The sequence below is a fragment of the Gorilla gorilla genome, chromosome 10 (genome assembly GCF_029281585.2).
Source record: "Gorilla gorilla gorilla isolate KB3781 chromosome 10, NHGRI_mGorGor1-v2.1_pri, whole genome shotgun sequence".
In the NCBI taxonomy this organism is placed as follows: Eukaryota; Metazoa; Chordata; class Mammalia; order Primates; family Hominidae; genus Gorilla; species Gorilla gorilla.
Window position 1 is genome coordinate 33,788,400 of NC_073234.2, and position 24,935 is coordinate 33,813,334.

Below are 24,935 nucleotides of genomic sequence, written 5' to 3' on the forward strand. Positions count from 1 at the left end.
ACAATCATCTTAAAAAATCCTATTCACCACTTTGCTAGAAAAAAAAATTCTTGTCACATCTGATCATTTTTAGTGCTAGAAAAATAGCAAAGATATTCATATTGACATTTTTCTTCCAAGCTGATGCTGAGTGTGTCATCAGACTCAAAATCTGTTGGAGAAACAGTTCTGCACTTCTGATGATTTTCTAATTCTAACCTGACATTGGGGCTTTTAGCTGTGAATAGCCTCATGGCATATTCTGCATGAATTCTTGCTGTGTATTCTGAAGTCTGACATTTCCATTACACTTAAATTTGATCTCAGATTTCTTTGCTTTTCAGTTTACTCAAAGTTGCTTTTTTAAAAGGTTGACATTTGTTACATCGCATTTGGCTTTCACCCATCACTTCAAAAGTTCTTTGAGTAAGATATTTTCCCTATATCCTTTTCAAACTAGAAAAGAGGAACAAGTGAAAAAAACAATAAGGGGAGAAAATCTAAAAAAGGAATAGAAGTGGTTTTTTTTTACTGTCAAATGGAAGAACTTGAAAAATATATTTTTCTGTTGAAATTTTATTTCATGACTCCACCGGCCCTATTGACATTTGCCTAAATCCTCTGGATATTCCTACAGTGCTCTGAGATGAGAGGGACTGCAAATGTTTGAGAAAAGAGAAGAGTAATGACAATTCCCAAGTCTGAATGTTGGTCAGATGACTTCACAGATAATTTGAGCCCAGAGAAAACACAGGCTGAGAAACAGACCACAAGTGGTAATTCCTTAACTTATGGCCACATAACAATGATCCATGCCAAACTGTGCTGTGTACATCAGAGGTTCTAAAAGTGAGGTCTGAAATCCCCCAAATGCTTACAGGGGTGTTACAAGGCTAAAATTATTTTCATAATAATTCTAAGATGCCATTTGCCTTTGTCACACTCATTTGCTCATGACTGTAGAGTGGAGTTTTCCAGGGGCCACATGATTTAAAATAAGGCAACAGATTTAACATGGAAGCAGTAAGAGAATCCAGCTCTCTTTCATTAAGCCACATGTTAAAGAGACTCGCAAAAATGTAAAACAATATTACTAATCTCACCAAATAGTCTTTGTTTTGGAAACATTCTTTTCAGAAATATATTATTTATGTTAACATAAAATGGGTTTATTAATGTGATTGCAAATGAATTGATAAATATTTCTTAAATGTCCTGAATTTATTTCTAATATAATTATTGATAGATATCATTCACATAAACCAAAACTCTTTGAAGTCTTCAATAATTTTTAAGAATGTAAAAATGTCCTGATACCCAGCATTAGAAAAGGCCACTGTTGTACAACAAATCCTAACCATTGGTCACTTATTACCTCCACCTTGAGCTGGAGAGTTACCTAAACACTTGGTGCTCTTCCTTCCCTGCACATGTAAGTATTACCATTTCAACTTAATCCTTTGCTTGGCCCTCCATTTTGTGTTTTACCCTACATTGTTGGCAAGATATAGAATTGCTATTTCAATGAAGTTACTTTGAAAATAATCATGAAGTTGCTTTAATTATACCTTTTCCACCTTCTGAGTTTTTAGCCACGTGTCTTTGATTCTTTTTATTAACCCTTACAATCTTAGCCTTCATAGAGTATTTTTTTCTTTGTCTCTCAGTGTCTTCATTGGACAATGGCCCATGTTCAAGTGTAGATAATTTCTTAATGGTTAATGTACAGAGTTATATTTATCTTAGCGATGAGATCTTGTCCTTTAACAGATTCGAGAGACTCAATTGTTAGCTCAACTTGGAGGCCAATTAAATCCTGAAACAGAGAGACAGAGTGATTTGTGTTTCCTCCCTGTTAAGACACATTTGGGAAAATAAATTAAGTAACATAAAGTGCTTAGGTGAACACTTAGAGAATAATGAACTACCTTAAAGAATTGATTATTATACATGAATTCTTGTCAAGCCTAATTTTAAGAAATATTTTTTTCATAATAAATGAAAATTTCTTTTGCTTTACATGATCTGCTTCCCAAGAAATAATGAAATTTTACTGACCTTTATCTTTTTTATATCTCAAGCCAGATGTCCATTTGTTACATTGTAATAATCCATTTTATGATTGATTATAAGGAAGTTTCTTATAAATGTAATTAAGGTCCTAGTTGACATCAGCCTCATGAATCTCCTAGCAGTACTTTGTTTCTGTCCCATACTCAAAGTGTAATATTCACTTCAATAGTAATTAGTAGTTCCAAGGTTAGCAGAATTGCTAGAGTGTCTCCTGGTATGATATGCAGGAATTATATGTGCATTTTTCAAGGAAATCAAATAAAGCAGGATAACCTGGCTTGTGGAAAATTCAAAATAGGTTGTAGTTTTTCTGTTACATATGACATTTCAGTCTGTAAATATCACACCAAAGTCAGAGAAATAATGGGTAGCCCTCACCTCATTGAGGATCAAGTTACTGAGCATGAAATGCCAACAACTATATCCCAAAAGAGTGTTTAAATAATTTCAGATAATATCACTGAAAAGAAATGCCAGGATTTGTGGAACATATTTGTCCATCGATCTATACCTGAGTTCAGGAGCCCTTTTTGAAAAGGTATCAAGTTAAGCATAAATTCTCCAGAGGTATTCTATGTTAGAAGAAAATTCTAAGTCAACTAAAAAGTAGAATGCTTGCTCTTTCACGCAACAATGTATACTCTTAAAAGGGCATATGATTTGAAGCTTTTTTCTAGTGTTAGTCATGAGTTCGTAATTATTCACATATATTCATTAACTAGTTGGATAAGCTTTACTTTTAAAAAGTATTATTCGTTTTCTTAGCAATTAATAAAACTTTCGTATAGAAAATTTGAAAAACTTTTTAAAACTTAGCTTAAAAAAGAAAATTAAAGTAATCTATGACACCTCCATTCAGATATTTGGTATTAATGTTTTCATCCTTCTCATCTTTTTGTTAATCATATTGAGAAACATATACATATTTTAAAAATGGTATTATACTACAAAAAATGGCTCTTAGTATTTTCATTTCATTAAACTTTTTTACTACTTTTAAGGAATGCATATATTCCATCACATAGTTATATCATGTTTAATTTAACTATTAATTTTTAGACATTTATATTATTCCCAATTTTGTTTGCATACACATACATATCTTCACACACGTCACTCATCATATTCTTAAAATAAATTCCCAAAAGGTAAATAGATAGATCAAAAAAATAAGCACACTTAAATTTTGTTTTTGTTTTTGTTTTAATACATGTTGACCTATATTGCCAACAAGTATGAAAGAGCCCATGTTGCAGGAACTTCAGCAGTACTGCTGGCATCATTTTTAATGCGGCCAACACTTCCTAAAATAGTCAAATGCAAGCTATGTTCGGACATGCTTTAATGTCAAGTTAGGCCTTAGTCACATCTCAGAATGTCATGTGGTTAGTTTTATAGCTATTTCTCTTTCACCTTCTTCTTGAACTTCAAGCAATGGTAATAAATAAACAGAGACATCCCTTTCCATTAAAGTGCAAAAAATTATTCCCAGCATTTGCATATATTGATACAAATACACAATTTTCCTTTTTGACTATATAGGTACTGTATTACTACTTTTTTGTTTTCCTGTTTTTGAAAAAAAATGCAGGCATACCTTACTTTATTGTGCTCTACTTTACTGTAATTCAGATAGTGTGTTTTTACAACTGAAGATTTGTGGCTTCCTTGAGTCAAGAAAATCTATCGGTGAGGTTTTTCCAGCAGCATGTGCTTACTTTGTGTAACTATGTCCCATTTTGGAAATTCTCACAATATTTCAAGTATCATTGTTATTATTATATCTGTTATGGTGATCTGTGATCAGCGATTGCTGATGTTACTATTGCAATTGTTTTGAGGCACCACAAGTTGCACCCACAGTACAGAGTGAACTTAATCCATTAATGTTGTGTGTGTTCTGACTCTTCCACCTGCTGGCTGCTCCCTGTCTCTCTCCCTTTCCTTGAGCCTCCCTGTTCCCCGAGACCCTACAATATTGAAACTAGGCCAGTTAATAACCCTACAATGGCCTCTAAGTAGTCAAGTGAAAGGAAGAGTTATATGTCTTCCACTTTAAATCAAAAGCCTAAAACGATTAAGCATAGTGTGAAAGGCATGTTGAAAGCTGAGATAGGCTAAAAGCTAGGCTTCTTGTGCCAAACAGTTAACCAAATTGTGAATGCAAAGGAAAAGTTCTTGGAGGAAATTAATAGTGCTATTCCAGTGAAGACAGACTGATAAGAAAGTGAAAGTCTTATTGCTGCAAGGGACAAAGTCGGAGTGATTTGGATATAAGATCAAATCTCACAACATTCTCTGAAGCCAAAGGCTAATACAGAGCAAGGCCCTAACTCTCTTCAATTTCATGAAAGTTAAGAGAGATGAGGAAACTGCAGAAGAAAAGTTTGAAGCTAGCAGAGTTGGTTCATAAGTTTTAAGAAAAAAGCCGGGCAGGCGCAGTGGCTCATGCCTGTAATCCCAGCACTTTAGGAGGCCAAGGCGGGTGGATCATGAGGTCAGGAGTTCAAGACCAGATGGCCAAGATGGTGAAACCCGGTCTCTACTGAAAATACAAAAATTAGCTGGGTGTGGTGGCGGGCGCCTAAAATCCCAGCTACTCAGGAGGCTGAGGCAGGAGAATCACTTGAATTTGGGTAGCAGAGGTTGCAGTGGGCTGAGATTGCACCACTGCACTCTAGCCTGGGCAAGGGAGCAAGACTCCATCTCAAAAAGAAAAAAGAAAAGAAAAGAAAAGAAAAGGAAGGAAGGAAGGAAGGAAGGAAGGAAGGAAGGAAGGAAGGAAGAAAGGAAGGAAGGAAGGAAGGAAGGAGGGAAAGGAAAGGAAAGGGAAGGAAGGAAGGAAGGAAGGAAGGAAGGAAGGAAGAAAGAAAGCAAGCCATATTTGTAACCTTAAGGTGAACCAGAAAGTGCTGATGTAGAAGCTGCAGCAAGTTATCCATAAGATCCAGCTAAGGTCATTGAAGACTGTGGCTACACTAAGCAACAGATTTTCAATATAGATGAAACAACCTTCTATTGGAAAAAGATGCTATCTAGGATTTTCATAGCTAGGGAAGATAAGTCAATGCTTGGCTTCAAGGCTTCAGAAGACAAGCTGACTCTCTTGTTAGGACTACGCAGCTGGCGATTTTAAATTGATGCCAATGCTCATTTACTATTTCAAAAATCCTGGGGTGCTTCAGAATTCTGCTAAAATGACTCTGCCTATACTCTATAAATAGAATAACAAAGCCTGGATGACAGCACATCTGTTTACAGCATGGTTTACTGAATATGTTAAGCCCACTGTTGAAACTTACTGCTCAGAAAAAAAGATTCTTTTCAAAATATTACTACTCATTGACAATGCACCCAGTCACTCAAGAGCTCTGATGGCGACGTATAGGGAGGTTAATGTTGTTTTCATGCCTGCTAACAAAACATCCATTCTGAAGCCTTGGATCAAGGAGTCATTTTGACTTTTAAGTCTTATTATTTAAGAAATATGTTTCATAAGGCTACAGCTGCCATAGACAGTGATTCCTTGGATGGATCTGGGTAAATTGGAAACCTTCTGGAAAGGATTCACCATTCTAGATATAATTAAGAACATCGGTGATTCATGGGAAGAGGTCAAAACATCAACATTAACAGGAGTTTCAAGAAGTAGATCCTAATCCTCACAGATAACAGTAGGGAGTTCAGGTCTTCAGTGGAGGAAGGAACTGTAGATGTGGTAGAACTTATAAGTGAACTAGAATTAGAAGTGGAGCCTGAAGATGTGACAGAATTGCTGCAATCTCATGACAAATTTGAAGGGATGAGGAGTTGCTTCTTATGGATGAGCAAAAAAGAGTGGTTTCTTGAGATGGAATTTACTCCTGGTGAAGATGCTGCGAACATTGTTGACATGATAACAAAGGATTTAGAATCCTATATAAACATGATTGAGAAAGCAGTGGCAGGGCTTGAAAGAATTGACTTCAATTTTGAAAGTTCTACTGTTAATAAAATGCTATCAAACAGCATCACATACTACAGAAAAATCTTTCATGAGAAAGAGTCAATCGATTCAAGCTTCATTGTTGTGTTTATTTTAAGAAATTACCACAACCACCCCAACCTTCAGCAACCACCATCCTGATCAGTCCACAGGCATCAACATGGACCAAACACCCTCCACCAGCAAAAAGATTAGAACTTGCTGAAGGCTTAGTTGATTGTTAGCATTTCTTAGCAACAAAGTATTTTTAATAAAAGTTTTTAATTTAATGATTTGTTTGGCGTAATGCTATTACACATTTAGTAGACTACAGTATGGTATAAGCAGAACTTTTACATACATTAAAAAAAACAAAAAAAAGTGCGACTGGCTTTATTGTGATATTTACTTTATTGTGGTGGTCTGGAACCAAACCTGCAATGTCTCTGAGGTATGCCTGTATATCCCTCTCTTTCATTGCCTTCAGATTTGTTTTTCTCCTATGCTTTTGACGGAGAGAAAAAATATCTGGAATTTATATGAGTGGTATTTATAAAATTAAACCTATTGCAACCAATGGAAACTATCTCAAAACACAGAAGGAAATAAAATTGACTTTATAGTAGGATTTTTGTAATTATTATCATCATGATCAATGCATTTTTATTCATTGCAACCATACATGGAGTAAGTTGCTAAATCCTAGCAATAAAAAAGAAAACACTGAACAATCCTCATCTTCAGTTGAATTAGTCAGTAGTTGAGGAATAAGGACACATATGTAAAAAGATAAATTCTAATACACACTGTCATATCTTAAGTGGGAGTCAACCAGTCAATATCCTTGGCATTCAGAGAAGTGATTACTAAGGACTAACAGAGGCACCTTCAAGGGAATTTGATCTACATTTTGAAGGAGGACTAGAACTTAAAGAACTAAGGGAGGGTTTTCCAGCAGATGTTACAGTGTGCACAAAGGTGAAAATGCACATGCATTTTCAGAGTAGAATATATCAATGAGCCAGACTGGTTCAGTGAATATTAATGGTAGAATAAAAATCTAGAGTGTTCTGCTAGACTTGAATATTTAGATTGCAGTGTGTACTAAAGGGAGGTTTATTGGGTATAGAAAACCATTTAATGTTTTATGAGAAATAAAATACTTTAAGGGATTTGATAAGGTATTACTATTAAAAATGTTACTATTAGCATGAGGTAATTATGGCCTAGACTAGACAGCAGCAGAAGAAATTAAAAGCAAGCATTAAAGGCTAGAGCCATTAGGATAGAAAAATCAACAGAACTCGGCAACTGATTAGATGTAAAGATAAGAGAATACTAGGAATTCCACAAACTTTTATTCAACTGCGCTTGGGCTAGGGAATCATAAATAAATGCCTGCCCTCAATGATGTATATAATATAGAATTTTATAGAGAAGGGAGTTATCAACTCCACAGGGTGTTAAAATATTGCTGGAACAGCTTCACAGGTAAACTGATGCTTGAGCTTGGAGTTCATGGATGAATAGAATTCCATCAGATGGGAAAGGTGAAAAAAGTAATAAAGAGGGGCGAAATATTACCTTTAACATTTTAAGTCTATGTAATTGGAGAAAGGTGATAACACAGACTACAGTGAGGAAGGCTGGTAGTAAAGATGTTTAGGTGTAACGACAATGAGTTCAGGTTCAACAGTCTTCTAAGAAATATGTAGAGAGTGCCTACAAATCTGAAGGCATTGGGGACACATCTATGAACAAAATAGACAAAAATTTACTGCCTTTCTGGAGTTTGCATTCTAGTGGAAATAAACACATAGTTAAAGATATAGCATTCACCAAAGAGCATTGTTTTGTTGTGATGTTCCTTTTATACTCCTTTTTTGTCATTTCTATCAATAAGGTAAAATAGTCACACAGGGAAGCATGGGCGACTGATAGCTAACTTAACAAGTCATCACTTAGGCAACAAAACTTACCTAGTAACTATTCCCTCCAAGACTTCAAACTGTCCTCACACTGACCTTGATGTCTACAAGTTTCAGACAAATGGTTTAGTAATTGAGAGCAATAAATTAGAGTCAATCACATTTAGTTAGGAGAATCTAAAGTCTTAATGTACTAAAACAAGCTGAACTGCTTCTAGCTTTGCATTTTAATTGCACTCTCTCTGCCCTCCACCTGTGCATGACGTTATGCTGAGATATTCTGACCTTTGCAATACTTCACCAAATGTGTCTGGACCGCAGTTCTCAGTAGGTCTCGTTGCTAGAATGTTCAACAGGAGAAAAATACTGGAAATGTACTTGCAGGTCAGAAATAAGAGTTTTGACTGACTAACCTTATAGGTAAAATTCTTGTTGCAATTAAAATGCTCAGTTTAATGAAGAAAAAATATGTAACTTGCTTAGCATTCCATTTGAAGCTGCCATCAAGGACAGTTGAGTTATGTGATACCATTGTTTAGTTGACTCGATGGCGGCATAGTTCCCATTTAACCCTTCAGTAACTTGATATGCTGAGAAAACACTGACCATTAAAGACTTTACAGTTTTCTAACCTCCTATTGGAAGCCAATCTTTAGAGCCCTCACCTGACTGGTTGAAAAGCATTCAGTTAATTGTCTACAAAATTAATTTCTGGGTTGTTTGTTTTTATTTGTAAATAAATTACTATAAGCAGTTCCTTCACGTTTTAAATTATGCTTGTTAATTTTTTTCTAAAAAATTGTTTCTTTAAAATTAATTCTTCTTACCAAAGCCCTAGTAATATCTAATCAATGTCAAAGCAATATGGAGCCAAAATTATCTCCAAGCACTTCCCAGGAACTTTGAGATAATTGAATCTATTTCTTCTGATGGAGCAAGATGACAATTTGAGGAATCCATTTCAGGATAAATTGTCTTTGGAACAGGACTTCAAATGCTAAATACCTTCACAAATTTATTTAAATAAAAAACATTTATTAAGTGCCTAATGGGTGCTAAATCTTACAACAGGCGAATGCCATCCAAAAATGAATAAGGCACAGTTTCTTTCAAGAACTTCACAGTCTAGTAAGATTTAGCTGTATTAAATTATTTTTATTTATTTATTCTAAAGAACTTTAGATTTCTGGTTTGTGGTAAGATCTGGCTAAGACTGGTTAAAAATATTAGATCCCATTTCTAATCATATAATCAGATCTCCAGTTGGTAATAACTTATTTATCAAATGCTTGGCTAAATAAGAAGCAAAGATTTTCATACTACTTTAGAAAAGATTTTAGATTATCCATAATCCACATTTTATAGATAAGAAAGCCGGCAGGAATCAGACTTAAAACCACATTTCCAAAGTCTAGTTGAAAGGATTTTCTACTGCAGTCCACACGAGAGTATAGAATATGGAAAAATAAGAATTATTTGGTGCTAATATTACCTTAATCGATTGTGGGATAATTGTTTTACCTTATGCACTGGGGGTAGAATTCATTCTCTGTTCTAGCTGACATGTCTTATGCATTATTCCTTATCATTAACAGCTTAGTGGATATATTTATTGTGTATTAGTTTTCCAGATCAAGAAATTCGTAAAGTGGCAGTTCAACAGTTAGACAACCTCTTGAATGATGAACTACTGGAATATCTCCCACAGCTAGTTCAGGTAAGAACAGCAGAGTTGCTAAGGAAACCCAGGGTTTTAACTAATTATCTCTAAAAGGTTCCTAATGAATCAACAACAGTCTATCTAGAAGTGATATTGCAATTTGGCCACCCGAGGGACTAAATGATGTCAACATGGGTAATGAAGACATTCTCTAGCTGAAATTGTTACAATTACAAAATACATTAATTCCAAAAAGGAAAATTTTTTTAAATGATTTCATTTATTAATTAGAATACGAAAAAATAGACATGCTCATGATACAAATTTATAAATATGTATATATAAAATGATAAAAATTACCAAATAAATGTTATGTAGAAAATAATCATTTGCTAGGCAGGTTTTCATAATTTATGAGTTTCTTGCACTTCTTTAGAGGCTTATAATATTGATAATAAATTTTATCACAGTAATTTCTAATAGCCAAATTTTGCCACCAAATAGTACATTTTAGTATCATCAAATATCACAATGTTGGAGTAATTTTAGAAAATAATATAAAGTTATCTAGAAATGTAAGCAAAGACTGATTTAGTCTGAATACGATGAAATATAAACAAGTAAATTAAACATGCCACACATGACCATGTAAATAACAGAGTATCTAATAGATATAGAATAGAAGGTAAGTTGTTTTTGTTTTTTCCAGGATGACTGTATGCTGACAGCTAAATAGATCTAAACTTGTGGTTTTTATGCTTTGTTTTGTTTTTAATCCAGCTTTTTTTTTTTTATCTGAAAGGTCAGGTTGTTACAGCTAGTTTGAATGTCAGTTGCCTCAGGTTTTGAAAAGTGACTGGAAACTGGTAGAAAGAGCCTATATTAATAAACTTTAGTAGAGTATGACTGCACAGAGATTATGAATTTCTCTGAAGTTCTCCTTAAAAAAGAGAGCTGGTTTAGAAATAGCTGTGCCAGAGAGTACAATCCAGTCTTTCTTGAAAATAAGGGTTAATCTAACTTACAAGTTTACCGTTCATCTCATGACTCATGGGTATGGCAACATGCTATTTCGAGCCCAATTCAGGAGAACACGTTTTCACAAAAGTCTGTAGACATTAAACTCATTTGAAAGTCTCTATCTGAATAAGTACACTTGGCATCAGGAATGTCATTGAGACCCATACTGCCGCAAATCCAAATGTATAAGACGGTGTGCACACAATCTAACACAGCAAATACACAGAAGGCAGAATTAAAGTTTCAACTATGTCATGATTAAAAAGGAAAGTTATAAAATGTCCTGAGATGGAAAGAAATAGATAATGTGACTAGAAAATTAAAAAAAAAAAAACACTGGAAGAATTTCAAAACACTCATTGTCCTTAGACTTCTATACTCTACCTTGAATTTCAAACTTTCCAACACATAAAAAAATCCTAACCTGTTGGTTGTTCTCTTGAATCATGCTATTTTGTTACGTATTATCATGTTAGAATTATGCAGTCTATATTAAAGCTGTAAGAAAGGACCCTAAGGCTGTAACAAAACAGAAGATACAGTTCATAGCTAAGAGTCAAATAAGACCCAGACCCAGGGGTTACTGCAAACCACTTCAGATAATGTGGTGTTCACCAGAAAAATTGTCTACATTCTAGACGGTCAGGCGGGATTTAGGGGGAAATTGTATCAGTGGACAGAGTAAAGCAGGAAGCTTGGAAGCGAGGGGTAACAAATAGATACTGGGTTTAAGAAGAAATAATGGGCAGACATCTAAAAAGGCAAGCATGTAGGTAATACTGAAACATACCTCCTGCTCATATGCTCATATAATATGCTCACTATTAGGGCATAAATAAAACCCATGACCTAGTCAGTCCAGCAGTAGCACGTAAATGAGAGAGTGCCATGGCTACGGTTTAAGACAGCACACATTATTGTCCTTCTACAGTCAGACAGCATCAGGAGTTTATGCAAATTTGCTGAACTCATCTTCAGCACCCTCACATCTTAGGAATTTATAAACTTTCCCATTCTTGAGGATGGCTAGCATATTGAGTTGTTTCTTCAAGTGTATGTATGACTGGATATTGTACTCATTTTTTCCTGCTGTCTGTACTGTGGTATAAAGCCTGGCTTAGACTCTGAAGCTTTGAGAGAGAGAGAGAGAGAGAGAGAGAGAGAGAGAGAGAGAGAGAGAGAGAGAGTGTGTGTGTGTGTGTGTGTGTGTGTAAAAGAGAGAGACTTAAATGGTTTATCAAACAACTAAAGATATAAGCTTTGTCTCTCAAGCAGGAATGAGCATTTTTATGAGAACCTGGTTTTCATTTTCATATATTCAGATTCCTGGGATGATGATAGCAGCTCAGCTACAGATTCCTGTCAGTGAAGTCCCTGCAGAGAACAGATGAAGCCCTAAATTAGGTCCCTAAGGATAGTGGGGGCTGCCACTGTTATCTCTGTTTTCTACCCAGTTGAGTATCCTAAAAAACTTAAGAGTTGTTCACAGTGGAGATGAAAGAAAGGATTTGGGACTGAGTTATGGTAGTAACAGTCACTTTTGAAATTTTAAGCAAAACCTCAAGGCCTGGAGGTTAATAATGATACACCAGTTGATGATTTCTGTTAAGGCTTTGAATGTGCATTAATTTCATCTCCAAATAGGAAAAAATATCTGTGGCTTAATAATATTGTATTTAATAATCCAGGACTTTTTGTGTCAGTATTCTCCCCTGGTACATGGTTGAACTCCACCAACTACCTGCCCTTATTTCTTATCCATATACAAGGAAAGGAAGCAAGACTATACAAATCCAAATGGTGTAATGTATATGTGTTTTGTTATTAGTCATATACCGACTCATAAAATCATCGAATGTGTTATTAGCATTTTGTTAAAATATGCATGCTGTTTTCTCTAGTCTTTTCTCAAGCCTCTGAAGTCCCTCTGTATTCTGCTATAATTTTGTTACTGAGAAGTAAAGTAATTGTGTCTCTTACTTCAGGCTGTCAAGTTTGAATGGAACCTTGAGAGTCCTTTAGTGCAACTTCTACTCCACCGCTCCTTGCAGAGCATCCAGGTTGCCCATCGTCTTTACTGGTAAGATTAACTAAAACAGGCAAGGATGCCTTTTTAATTGCCAACTTCTCTATGGGCATCTTTAGAGGAAGCAGAAGATTTCTTTACCTTATAATTGATACAGACCATAAAATTCAGGCAGTTTTGAGTCTTTGTCAATGTCATTTTTATTTAAGAGGATAATTTGTCATCATTTTCAAAATCTACCAGTTGGACAGTTGCTACTGTTAATCAGGAAGTTAAATCCAAACAGAATTTCAAATCTGAATGATGCCTTTCTTGTAGCTTTAAATGACAAGTGCAATTTGTATATCTACTCCTTGAAGATTTTAATGTAAAATCTAGTTATGAGACTGAATGTTTTTGGAAGAATATGTGGTATAAAAATACTTTCTGTGCAATATTAGTTATAAACCATAAAATCCAAAGGCTAATGTATACCCATTCTGTTGAAAATTTCTAGAGCACTAAACTTTTCCCAAAGCATAAATTTGAAATATTATTAGTGAAGAAATAAGACTGATTCATAAGATGCCAGAATTTCTATAGCAACACCTGAGGATATTAGCATTTCAGTTTCCCCATCGTTTCTGCCAGAACTTAGCTTCTGTACATCCACCCCACTATTTCTTCACATACCGAATTAAGATTGTCAAAAGATGCTATTCCTGAGAAGGCTTGTCAGTTGGACGGTTGCTAGTGGAGACTAACGAATGCTAAACGTGAAGTAGAAGAAGTTCAAGGACCTGGATTAGCTTGTGAATTTCCAGTCATCAGCCCAGGCTGGGTATATGACTAGAGCAGCTGTGCCACATTCTCTACAACACCACGATGTATGGAAGGGTATTATACCTACCATTTCCTTTACTTTAAATATCTTTAATGTTGCCATTCTCCAATTCCATACGGCATGTCCAACGTTCAGGGTGTCTATCGTATGATTGGAAATGGGTCCTGATGAATATGAAGAGATGGAAGAGAAAGATGAGGGGGAGGAGAAAAAATGATAATGATGATGCAGATGATGATGATGATTCAGCAGATATGGATGAATCAGAAGAAGATGAGGAGAAAGAGAGAGTAGAGTCTTTGATGCTCCCGTTCGTAGATGCCACTGCTCGTGCCTTTTTTAGCAAGCCTTCTGCTGATGGAAGCATTGGGATGATTCTAGTCTGCTAAATAGATTTCTCAATAATGTAAATAACTAAATTATTCTCAGCATATAGCAGGAAAACCAGAATGAAATATTGTTCCAGGCCCTGTGTTCTGTATGACATTACATTAGGAATTGGATTGTTTTGGTTTGTTTTGTGTTTTTGAAGTAAAGAAGGAAATGGGTTGCTTTTTTTCTCTAGCTAAAGGACAGACATTTCTTTTTTTTTTTTTTTTTTTTTTTGAGTCGGAGTCTCACTTTGTCACCAGGCTGGAGTGCAGTGGTGCAATCTCGGCTCACTGCAACCTCCAACTCCCTGGTTCAAGCAATTCTTCTGCCTCAGCCTCCCGAGTAGCTGGGACTACAGGCACACACCACCACGCCTGGCTAATTTTTATATTTTTGGTAGAGACAGGGTTTCACCATGTTGGCCAGGATTTTCTTCATCTCTTGACCTCATGATCTGCCTGCCTTGGCCTCCCAAAGTGCTGGGATTACAGGTGTGAGACACCAAGCCCAGCTGACATTTCTTTCTTTCAAAATATTTTATACTTAAAAACATAGAGAAATGGAGAGAGAATTGTTTTGAATAAGGATTTAAAGTGTAGCAGAAATACCTACACAAGGGTAGATAGATACCATGTGACTGAATGATTCTGTGAAAAGATTTCCTGAAGTTGAGAGTTATTTATAAATGAAACAAAATTTGTAATTAGGCCAATCCATTTAGTGATTTCTTATATTTTGTACTCACAGAGAACTAATTGGATAAATAACTTGAATGCTAGTGGTTTGTCCTTTCTTACACAATATATCCTTGGATTTAAAGTCTTTATCATCAGGACCTTGACTTTGAATTTTTCATCACTACAACCTTGAATTTAATTTCAAGTCTTCAACATGATGACCTTGAACTTAAAGTCTTCAACATTATGACCTTTATCATATTATTCATAGGTGCATCATTTTTGAAATGTAGTATGTAAAAGTATTTATGGGTTGTTTATTAACAAAAAAATTCTTTGCAATGTCTCATGTGGTTTAAAATTACTATTTCTGTTTTGTTTCTCCTTTTTTACACTTGACTATCTAATTTTGTGATAAGCGACATGAATTTTATGTTAGGATTAAGTGTGTTTTCCTGAAACACTGATTTTTTTTGTGATTATATAATTGAGAGTTAAGAATAAAATCCTTCTAATGTTAAAAACTCACTTATTAAAAACAAATTTTGGTTCCAATCCTGTTTTCAAAAAAATGATTTATCCTATTATCACCTACACTTGATTCTATTGGACATAATATTCTTTGCATACTGTTCTTCCTACTTTTCTTTGTATTATTAACCTTGTTGATTCAATTTTAATTTCATAGGACAAAGTTTTAACAATTATAAGTTTCAATGACCTAAGGATAAAATTAGATCTATGTTTTACTCTCCTGAATGTATGACAGGCATCATTTAGTTGCTTTGATTGATAGTTAAGACCACTAAATAACAGGAAAACAGCAAGTCAATATCATTTTGGAGTGTCATATTTTTCTGCTTCAAGAAATGTTACTCATAATGAGATCACTCTTCTCATGAAAATCACTCAAGAAGATGTAGCAAAGAAGATACACAGGAACTTGGTCGGAGACTGTTTGATTTGATGCTTATTTTCATTTTAAATGCCTAATTTAAAAAGCAGAACAATTCCTCTAGCATGTTACTATAATAAAACATAAGATACATTGACTGGCATGAGGCCCTTCCATGAATAGACTCTTATTAAAGCTCTGAATGAAGTCTTATTTTCTTCAGTTTTTCAGAAAGCTACTTTGGGGCAAAGGAAAGTTAAGTGGATACACTTTGTGGTGTTCTGCTGTCATATTAAATGTAGGACTCCATTAAACTCAATGTTTAATTCCCTTAAAACTTTACTGTTTTTTGCATGCATTATTAAAATGCACACATATTAAAAAAGTAACATAGCCAGATAACAATTTTTATTTTAATATTTGAACAAAAATATAAAAATATATAAAGTATAAAATATATAAAAGACAATGTTTTAGGCGGGCGTGGTGGCTCGTGTCTGTAATCCCAGCACTTTGGGAGGCCAAGGCGGGTGGATCACCTGAGGTCAGGAGTCCAAGATCAGCCAGGCCAACACAGTGAAACCCCCATTTCTACTAAAAATACAAAAATTAGCCGGGCCTGGTGGCGGGCGCCTGTAATCTCAGCTACTCAGGAGGCTGAGGCAGGAGAATTGCTGGAACCCAGGAGGTTGCAGTGAGCCGAGATCGCGCCATTGCACTCCAGCCTGGGCTGACAACAGCGAGACTCCGTTAAAAAAAAAAAAAAAAAAGTTTTAAAAGTATATTAAAAATATAATAAAATATTAAAGACTTATTCTAATTGACTAACGATTGTTAAACTACTTGGACCACCTCAGTAAGTTCTTCATTTGCTAAAGTTGTATGAAAAGCGGAGTCATTTGAAAGGCAACAATGGGTGCGCACAAAGTGGTAAATCAATGTCATACTTGCAAATTCATGTAAATACAATTACGTCACTGTTTCCAAAAAGGTTGGAAGGGAAGCTTTTTTGTGTATAATTCTCATCCTTTCAAAAAAAAAAATCAAGCCCATTTTTCCTTTCAGTGATTCAAGGAGAAACTAAGAAGGAATAGAAAAGAATATAAATTATAAATGGACTGTTTGTTTTGAGAGCTTTGTTTGTAAGAATATGAAAAAAGAGAAATAAAAACAGGAAGGAGTTTTCTTTAACTTTTAAGTCCAGGGGCACACGTGGAGGTTTGTTACATAGGTAAACATGTGTCATGGGGATTTATTGTGCAGATTATTTCATCACCCAGGTATTAAGCCTATGACCTATTAGTTATTGTTCCTGATCCTCTAAGGGGGGAGATTCAAAAATGCCTACATCCCCTTAAAACAAATAAAAATTAAGAATCAGGCAACATGCACTAAGCATAAAATAATATTAATTATATTTAAAATACATCAGAGTTAAAAAAAATAGCTCAAGCCTAGCATCATATTTAGGGAGTGACTGCTTCTGTGCAAAATGTTTGTGTTAAAACTTTAAAGATGCAGCTCCCATCTCACGATTCATGAAAAAAAAATACTCAAAACATCTTTCCTTAAAAAAAAGTCTTATTTAAAAAAAAACAAAACTAGAAACCCATCAGTCATGAGTTTATGAGATTTTTTTTCACGTGGATGAATTACTGCTTCCTCAGATTCACCATATTCAACACTGAACTAAATATCCTGTCTTGCTCACACAGGTCTTGAGGTCTTCCTTGTTTCTCACTAACATGACCAATTATTCACCAAGCCCTATAACTCTATATATCCTCAACAGCGCTCCCTGCTCCACAACTTCCACCTGTCACTATCAGTGATCAGAAAGTTGCCTCACCAGATACTGAGCTATGAATAAGTAAGATTGGAATGAAAACCATCTTGACTACTTGGCATCACTGTGGGTAGCCTTTCTGAGAGGTGAAACTGACTTAGGCTCACGTGAGTCTCTTCCACCGGAAGAGTGAATGTAGGATGAATAGCCCCTATTTTCCAAGGCAAGTGAGTTAACTAGAAGCTTTGTGTTTGAATTTAAAAGCTTTACCTCACAGTTTGCATCCTAAAATGTAGCTATAAATGGGAACCATAACATTTGGAGCTTATGCCCAGGAGGCCCCTCCCCCATTATGTAACAATTAATTACAAAAGCTTAAATGTAGTGCCCCTTTCCATTTGGAATAGGAAACACTTTAACCACTAGTCAAGTATTGAGTTGAGTGGTGGCCCCAAAGAAGATATGTCCACAGCCTAACCTCAGAAACCTGTGATTTGTGAATGTGACCTTATGGAGAAAAAGGGTCTTTGACGATAGAATTTAATTAAAGATCTTGAGATTAGTTCCCCCTGGATTATCAGGGTGAGCTCTGAATCCAATGCCAAGTGACCTAAAGAGAGGCAGAAGAGGAGAAGACACACACAGAGAGAAGGTCATGAAAAGGGAGGCATTGATTGCTGCCCCAAGCCAAGGAATGCCTAGAGCTACCATAAGCTGGAAGAGGCAAGGAAGGTTCACCCCGGAGCCTTGGGAGAGAGCACAGCCCTGCTTACACCCTGATTTTGGACTTCTGGCCTCCAGAACTGTGAGAATACATTTCTGTTATCACTAGTTTGTGTTAACTTGTTACGGCAGCCACAGGAAAATAATATAACAGACTTTATGAAGGCTCTGAGTCGATTGCCTAGGATGTCACATCATCAGGAAGCTTTCCCTGACCCTCTCCCAGCCACCATCTGGGATTGAGTATTGCTTCCACATCATGTCAAACAGCATACTGTTCATGACTCTGCCAGACATCATATCACACTCCCTTGACACCACTGCTGCCCTGTCCCTTCCCCCTCTTAGTCCACAGAGTAGCTCAAGACAGCAATCATGTCACACTCTTCCATGTACCAATCCAGCACAGTATCTGAAACTCAGTAGATACTGAAAAAATGTTTTAAAAATTATGAATCCACAGAAATGTCTGTAAGGCCATCAGTATTTTCACACACAGTACTGGAAATTCCATGGTACTCAGGGAATATGAAATTGGGCACTGTCAAAGGCACTGCTGTGCGCCTCTACCTGGCTGCTGCACCCACTCCCATCTGCTGCAGTGACTGCTAACAAAATACGGCCCCTTCTCTGGAGAATTAGCCTCTGATTCCATAGCCCCCTGGCCTACGAAGTGGGAAAATCTCTAAGATATAATTTACATTCCAGAGCCTCCCCATAAATCAGATCAAGGTTAGACTTGACCCGAGATCTCATCCTTGTTAATTCCTTTCCCTTCCCTATAATTCTGCTCTTACTCCCTCACAAGATTTTTCCTGAAGAGCACTTCTTCAGCAAATCACAAACAGTGAAATTCTGCCTCACGCCCTGTTCTAGAGAACCTGACCTACAATAAGTATTTCTTATGGAAGATAAAAATTTAAATATGTGTTTTTAGAAATTGGAGCATCAGTATGCTATGGGATACATCGTAGGTAGAACAACAGTATTGCAGTCTTTCCCACTCCTCCTACCAAGTCTGATTGAACCAACTCCAAGAGAGAACCAATTGGAATGAAAAACTGTCTGGTAGGAAGCTATATTATAACACAGCTCCTTTATAAGGTGTCACTTAAGGCACCTAATGCAAAAATCTCTTCAAAGTGTTCCTTTCAATGTATGGGGATAACCTGAGGTGAGGCTCCCATTTGCAAGCTCTATCAATGTAAGGATCTTTTTTCTGCTTTATTCACTGATATATCACAAGTACCTAGAACAGTACTTGGCACTTTATAGACATTCAATAATTTACTATTCAATGTATGAATAGGATTAAGTTTCCTGGACTCAGCTGTGCACATGCAGACTTATGTCGATAGGGGGTGGAGGAGAGCTGCTTCAGAGGTCAACTAAGAGCTGGCCTGGCTAAAGCAATTCCAGGAGATTGACCTGATCAGAAACAAGGCAATGGATATCACTAGTGAAACCAAAACTGGAGAAGAGGAAGAATGTGAGCAGAAGTCCAGGACAAACCAAGACAGGAGTTAGGGCCTAAGAACAAGTTGATGGAGCAGCATCTTATGTACCAGTTGAGAAAACCACGAAATGAATTAAGCCAATGTTGTCTCTGGTACAGGGTATTAAATGACCATATCCTGTGACTTTAATATGCTATCCATAAAACTGAGATGATCCAAAAATCTGTCCATTTTTTTTAAATAATCCTCCCTAAACTCTTTTATCTAAAATTTTGGGGGCAAATTCTCAAGTCACAGATGACTTTAAATAAAGCAAAAAGATGTGGAAATTTGGCATCATGCGATTCGAATTCACAGTTGTCTCTCTCACCCGCCTCTCCACAATACGTATCCCCTAATGCCTGAAATTCTCTCATTTGCAAGTCACTCCTTGAGGTTAAGTATTGCTCTCTTCCAGCAGTTCTCTTCTAATATGAAAATATATATATTCTGAACCTAATGATTATGGGAATTAGTTTATCATTTTTTCATTAATGTGACAAACATAGAGATGATGGACACCATTGAACGATTAACGATAAAACAAAGGATGATCCTTGCCTTAAAGAAGCTCAAGGGCTAACATTAGCATCCAGGCAGGAGGAAAGAGCCCACTGGCCACGTGGCAGGGACAGAGTAGAGAGAGGGAACTCAACAAATTTTGTCCACTTTACAGTTTTGCCTATGACCTTTTCCAAATAAAAGCAGAGAGGCAAGGCCAGACATCCAGTGAATAAAAAAGTCTGTGCTCCCATTCTGTCAGTTTTAAATACTGATAAAGGCTTACAAATGAATACACAAAGGAGGTAAATGCTCTCTCTTTCTGCTTTGATGTCTGGAACACTCCCTGAAGCAAGGGGAAAGAGCTGTACTTCAGGGAGGTCTTGCAGAGCAATAGAGCACACATGATACAGAATCCATAGGAGGCTTTAAAGCCTCAGCCCTTTACCTTTGAGAATCATTATTTTGCAACTAATTTATTTTTTTACCTTTACAATGTAATAAATGATGAATTATTGCTTCATCTTTTGTTAGGGAAAGATATGTCTCACTGACTTTTAATATTGATCTGCTGTAATCATCTTTTCACTTTTTTGTCCTCAGAAATGTATACACAGGATAGAATCCCTACCTTCAGCAACTTGCTTAAACCAAAAGTAACTGTTCTCTATCCCAACCAACCTGAAGAAAAAGAGGCAGATAGTGGTAACAAGGTTTCCTTTGTACACAATAATCTGTAAAATCCATTAGCATAGTTTTCCAGTGAAGGCATAATACAGGAGCAGTTGTTTTTGTCTGTTTTGTTTCTATTGTATGCAATAGAGATTTTATGTAGTTCCTTTAATAAAAAGATTTTTAAAATACCATACAATCTTTAAATTAATTTGGTGTCATTTAAGCCTTATTACTGCTAATAAATACCTATGAAAATAGAATCTTATACAAATTTCTACCACAAATCAAGTCAAAAGCCAAGAAAAGAGCTCCAGCATCAATGTATCACTGGTTTAAATCATTTTTCCCTCAAAATCTTCTATTTTGTTAAGAAAAAGTGAAGAGTTATGGAAATGAACATTATGTATATACATAATGAACTCAAATGTTGAAACTTGGACCCACCCAGGCCTTTGGGAACTGAGCTTCCTAATCCACTGTCCAGCAATTTTTCATTATAATAACCACATCCAATTACATCACTGCTTCCTTAGATAGTAATCTGGTTTCCCTATAATAATGTTAGTCCCCCACTGTCATAGTTTATACTAGAAATTTGGGTTAAGTCCCTGAAAAGCAGTATTATAGTGTTTAATTATTTATTGTTTCTCAATCAGACTGACTTTGCTCTAGCCAACAAAAAATATGGTTGGCAAAAAGGCATTCTGTTTAGAAATTATTCTCATCTTCTAATAATATTTGAATTTGGCATCCAAAAGGAATACACTAACAAATATTCATAGAGTTACAGTATTTTGAAGTCAAATGGGACTTGAAGGATCATCTGCTATCCCAGAAAGGGATCTCAACATGTTAAGTGATTTTTCCAATGACAATCATCTAAGCTGATTGAAGAATTGAAATTAAAATACGTTTATGATATCTCATGCCCAATTCAGATTTCTTTCTAATTCAACATCTACTTTCAAAAAAGGGTAATTTGAAGAATTCAGGAAATGTTTGTTTTTTCTATCAACAATTAGGAACTCATTCAAGTACTGAAGATGTGACTTTTTTTTTTAACTTAAGAGCAAAACTGAAATGAAAACCATATTGAAAATTGAGATATTTAAAAGCTCAAAATTGTTGCCCCTAGTTGTTGGCATGACTCACAAGTGCTATCAGTTGTAAATGTTAATGAGTAGGTATATACAATAAGCCCACTAAAATTGTATCCTTGAAGGAGCTTTGAAGTAGATAGCAGATTGTTTCCAGAATCTTTGTTTTATAGTGTCTAATTGATATTTAAAACATTAAATGTGTCCCGGCGTGGTGGCTCATGCCCATGATCCCAGTACTTTGGGAGGCCGAGGAGGGTAGGTCATGAGGTCAGGAGTTTCAGACCAGCCTGCCCAACATGGTGAAACCCCGTTTCTACTAAAAATACAAAAATTAGCTGGGCGTGGTGGCAGGTGCCTGTAATCCTAGCTACTTGGGAGGCTGAGGCAGGAGAATCACTTGAACCCAGGAGGCGGAGGTTACAGTGAGCCGAGATCACACCATTGCACTCCAGCCTGGGTGAAAGAGCTAGACTCCATCTCGAAAAAAATAAATAAATAAAAATAAAACATTAAGTGTGCTCTTTTAGTTTTACTATTAAACCATGAGTGATGATAACAATAACTGAGTAATCTACTTAGTAGACTCACTTTGTACTTATTTTTCAGCACCTATTTCATAAAACCAAGACTTTCTCAGTTTTCTCAAAAACACTGTTCAATTAAGCAACTACCAATTATGCTAATACAATTAAGTCACCCATTTCATCAAGTTAAATGAGTTAGAAAATAAATCCCTCTAGGATGGGAAAGAACATGACAATAATAAAATGTAGGCAAATGAGTGTTTGGTTTCCTTCCAACTAAAAATACACAGTAAGCAGTAGGGTACAGGCCTGAAGGACAGGGAAAAGATCTGGGATGGTGACAGAAAATTGAATGTCATCAGCTCATTGATGGGACTTACCCAGAATCCTTTCATCTTATGGCTCAGTCATTCCCTATCCTCATCCACTGGTGCTGCAGTAAGAGAATATCTGAGAAATAAACAACAGAAATTATTTCTCTAAGTTCTGGAGGCTGAAAAATCCAAGATCAAGATGCTAGCAGGTTTGGTGTCTGGTAAGGGCCCAGTCTCTGCTTCCAAGATTGCACCTTGAACACTGCATCTTCCAGGGGAAAGGACTGTTGTTCCTCATGTTGTAGAAGAGTGAAGAAAAGCAAACTGACTTTTGGGAGACTTTTTTATAAGGGCATGAATCCATTCATGAGTGAATAGATCCTGAACATCTTCCATTAGACCCCCACCTGTCAATACTGTTGCATTGGGGTTTAAGTTTCCAGCTCATGAATTTTTAAAGGGAACACATTGAAACCATTACATCCCCTAAATTTGGAACTCTCAAATGTATTCCCTGAACCTGGACCCAAATAAGATAGAATCATAGCATATAATCATAGAATCATAGCAAGAGAATCATAGCATGATGTTGGAGATGCTTTTAGATGCTAATAGCAGACATCACTTTTGTCTATATTCCGTAGGCCAGAAGTCAGTAATAATATCCCCACCTAACTGCAAGGTGGCAAAGGAAAGTGGTCCATGTATGTATATATACAGAAGCAAAATGCAGTTTAATGTGGTAAACCTGTAGCAGTTTCTGCCATACAAGTACAACAGCATAGATTATTCAAGAAATCTCTCCATAAAGTGGTAGAGGAAGAGGGCATGAAAGAAAAGCCAATATCCACCTTTCCACATATTAATTGGCTTTCTTTTCAAAAACCAAAATTAGTCTTAACAGACAAAAAAAGATTACTAGCTAACTACTCCAGTAAGAATCATCATTTTAATAGACATCCTCTAAAAATGTCTTTGACTTTTGTCCAAAAATTTTACAAATAATTCCAAGAGATTTAACCTATGGGTACATTTTGTAACCAGGTTTTTTTTTTTTCTGGAGGGCTCATTATTAAGATATTTATGTAGCCATGGTATATGACTGGCATCTCAGCTCAAGAAATTCAAAACTGAATTCAATATTCCTACCCTCTACCATTTCAATTCTTTCACCCACCATTCCCAAACTTTTAAAAATACACAATGCCCTAGTTTACAGCCATTACTAAGATATCCAACACAGAAAATCTAGAAGACATTATTCTTACCCAATAATCTTTATTTACTTATTTCTTAAGTCTTGATTCTCTTTTCTCATAAATTTGTCTTTAAGTTGTCCTTTCCTTTCTACTTTATAGGTAGCACCTTTGGTATCATCTACTTGGACTATCACTACCGCTTCCAGGCTGTTTTCCTTCACTTTCATTCTTACCTATCCCCAGTCCATCCATCCTCCACACTGCTCTCAGAATAATCTACACATGTAACAACTTGATCCCAAACTCATAGAGTCAGCTCCAGGTCATGGGTAACTTCCATCTGGTTAGCATAATTTCTTAATTCCAGTTTCCTCTTTTCTTATGACAGAGTTTAGAATTAGGGTATGAGATCCATGTTAAGAGAGAAAATCCATTCTCTCTTAACATGACTTGGCAATGGAGCTTCACAGTTTCCACTCTGCCTATCTCCCACCTCATCTTGTAAGCCTTTCTACATCCAAATATAATCTTTCTTTTTATTATTCTCAAGTAGTTACTCAAATTCTCAAATCTTTCATGCCCTGATGACTTTGCACACAGTTTTCCAACTTCTTGAAATGCAGTTGTTCCCTTGTCTGTCTATATAGAATCCTTTAGGACTCAGCTCAAGATTTTATCCTCTTTGAAGATGTCTCTGACCTTGGCTCCCTTGTACAGATCTACAATACAGTTCTTAACATATTTCATACTTTACTTCACCATTTCCCTTCCTTCACTTGAAGATACTTCTTCACTTCAAGATACTTAGAGCTACAAGTAACAAAAAAAAACCGTGATTCAACTGGTTTACAATTATATGAAGAATTAATTATTTTATCTCACATAACAAGAAGCTCTTCAGTAGTGTGGTTCCAAAGTTTATTATTGCAGCAGCTCACTGATGATGTCATAACCTAATTTATTTCCACCTTTCTGCTGTGCCATCCTCACCATGTTGACTTGTCCTTAGTCTACTTCACATCAGTGTTACAAGAAGATTGACACAATGGGTCTCACATCCATACATGATTCCATGCAGCAAGAGTAAAGGGAATGTCTCTTCCTCAGTTAGAAAATTTTTCCATAAACCCCAAAGCTGAGTTAACTTCTCATATTATTTGCCAGAATTGGGTCCCTTATCATGAACCCATCATATGACCA

At 36.0% G+C, this 24,935-nt stretch overlaps 1 protein-coding gene and 1 pseudogene across 1 annotated transcript in view; both read left to right on the forward strand.

The window, feature by feature from the left end:
* The window catches only part of PIK3C2G (phosphatidylinositol-4-phosphate 3-kinase catalytic subunit type 2 gamma), a 364,289-nt gene that overhangs the window by 128,508 nt on the left and 210,846 nt on the right, over positions 1-24,935 (forward strand). Inside the window, exons 16-17 of the mRNA XM_019039448.4 lie at positions 9,568-9,661; positions 12,610-12,704. Of these exons, the coding sequence (XP_018894993.2) occupies positions 9,568-9,661; positions 12,610-12,704 (189 nt within the window). The remainder of the gene's footprint in view (positions 1-9,567; positions 9,662-12,609; positions 12,705-24,935) is intronic.
* LOC134756533 (F-box only protein 3-like) lies at positions 12,842-13,816 on the forward strand (annotated as a pseudogene).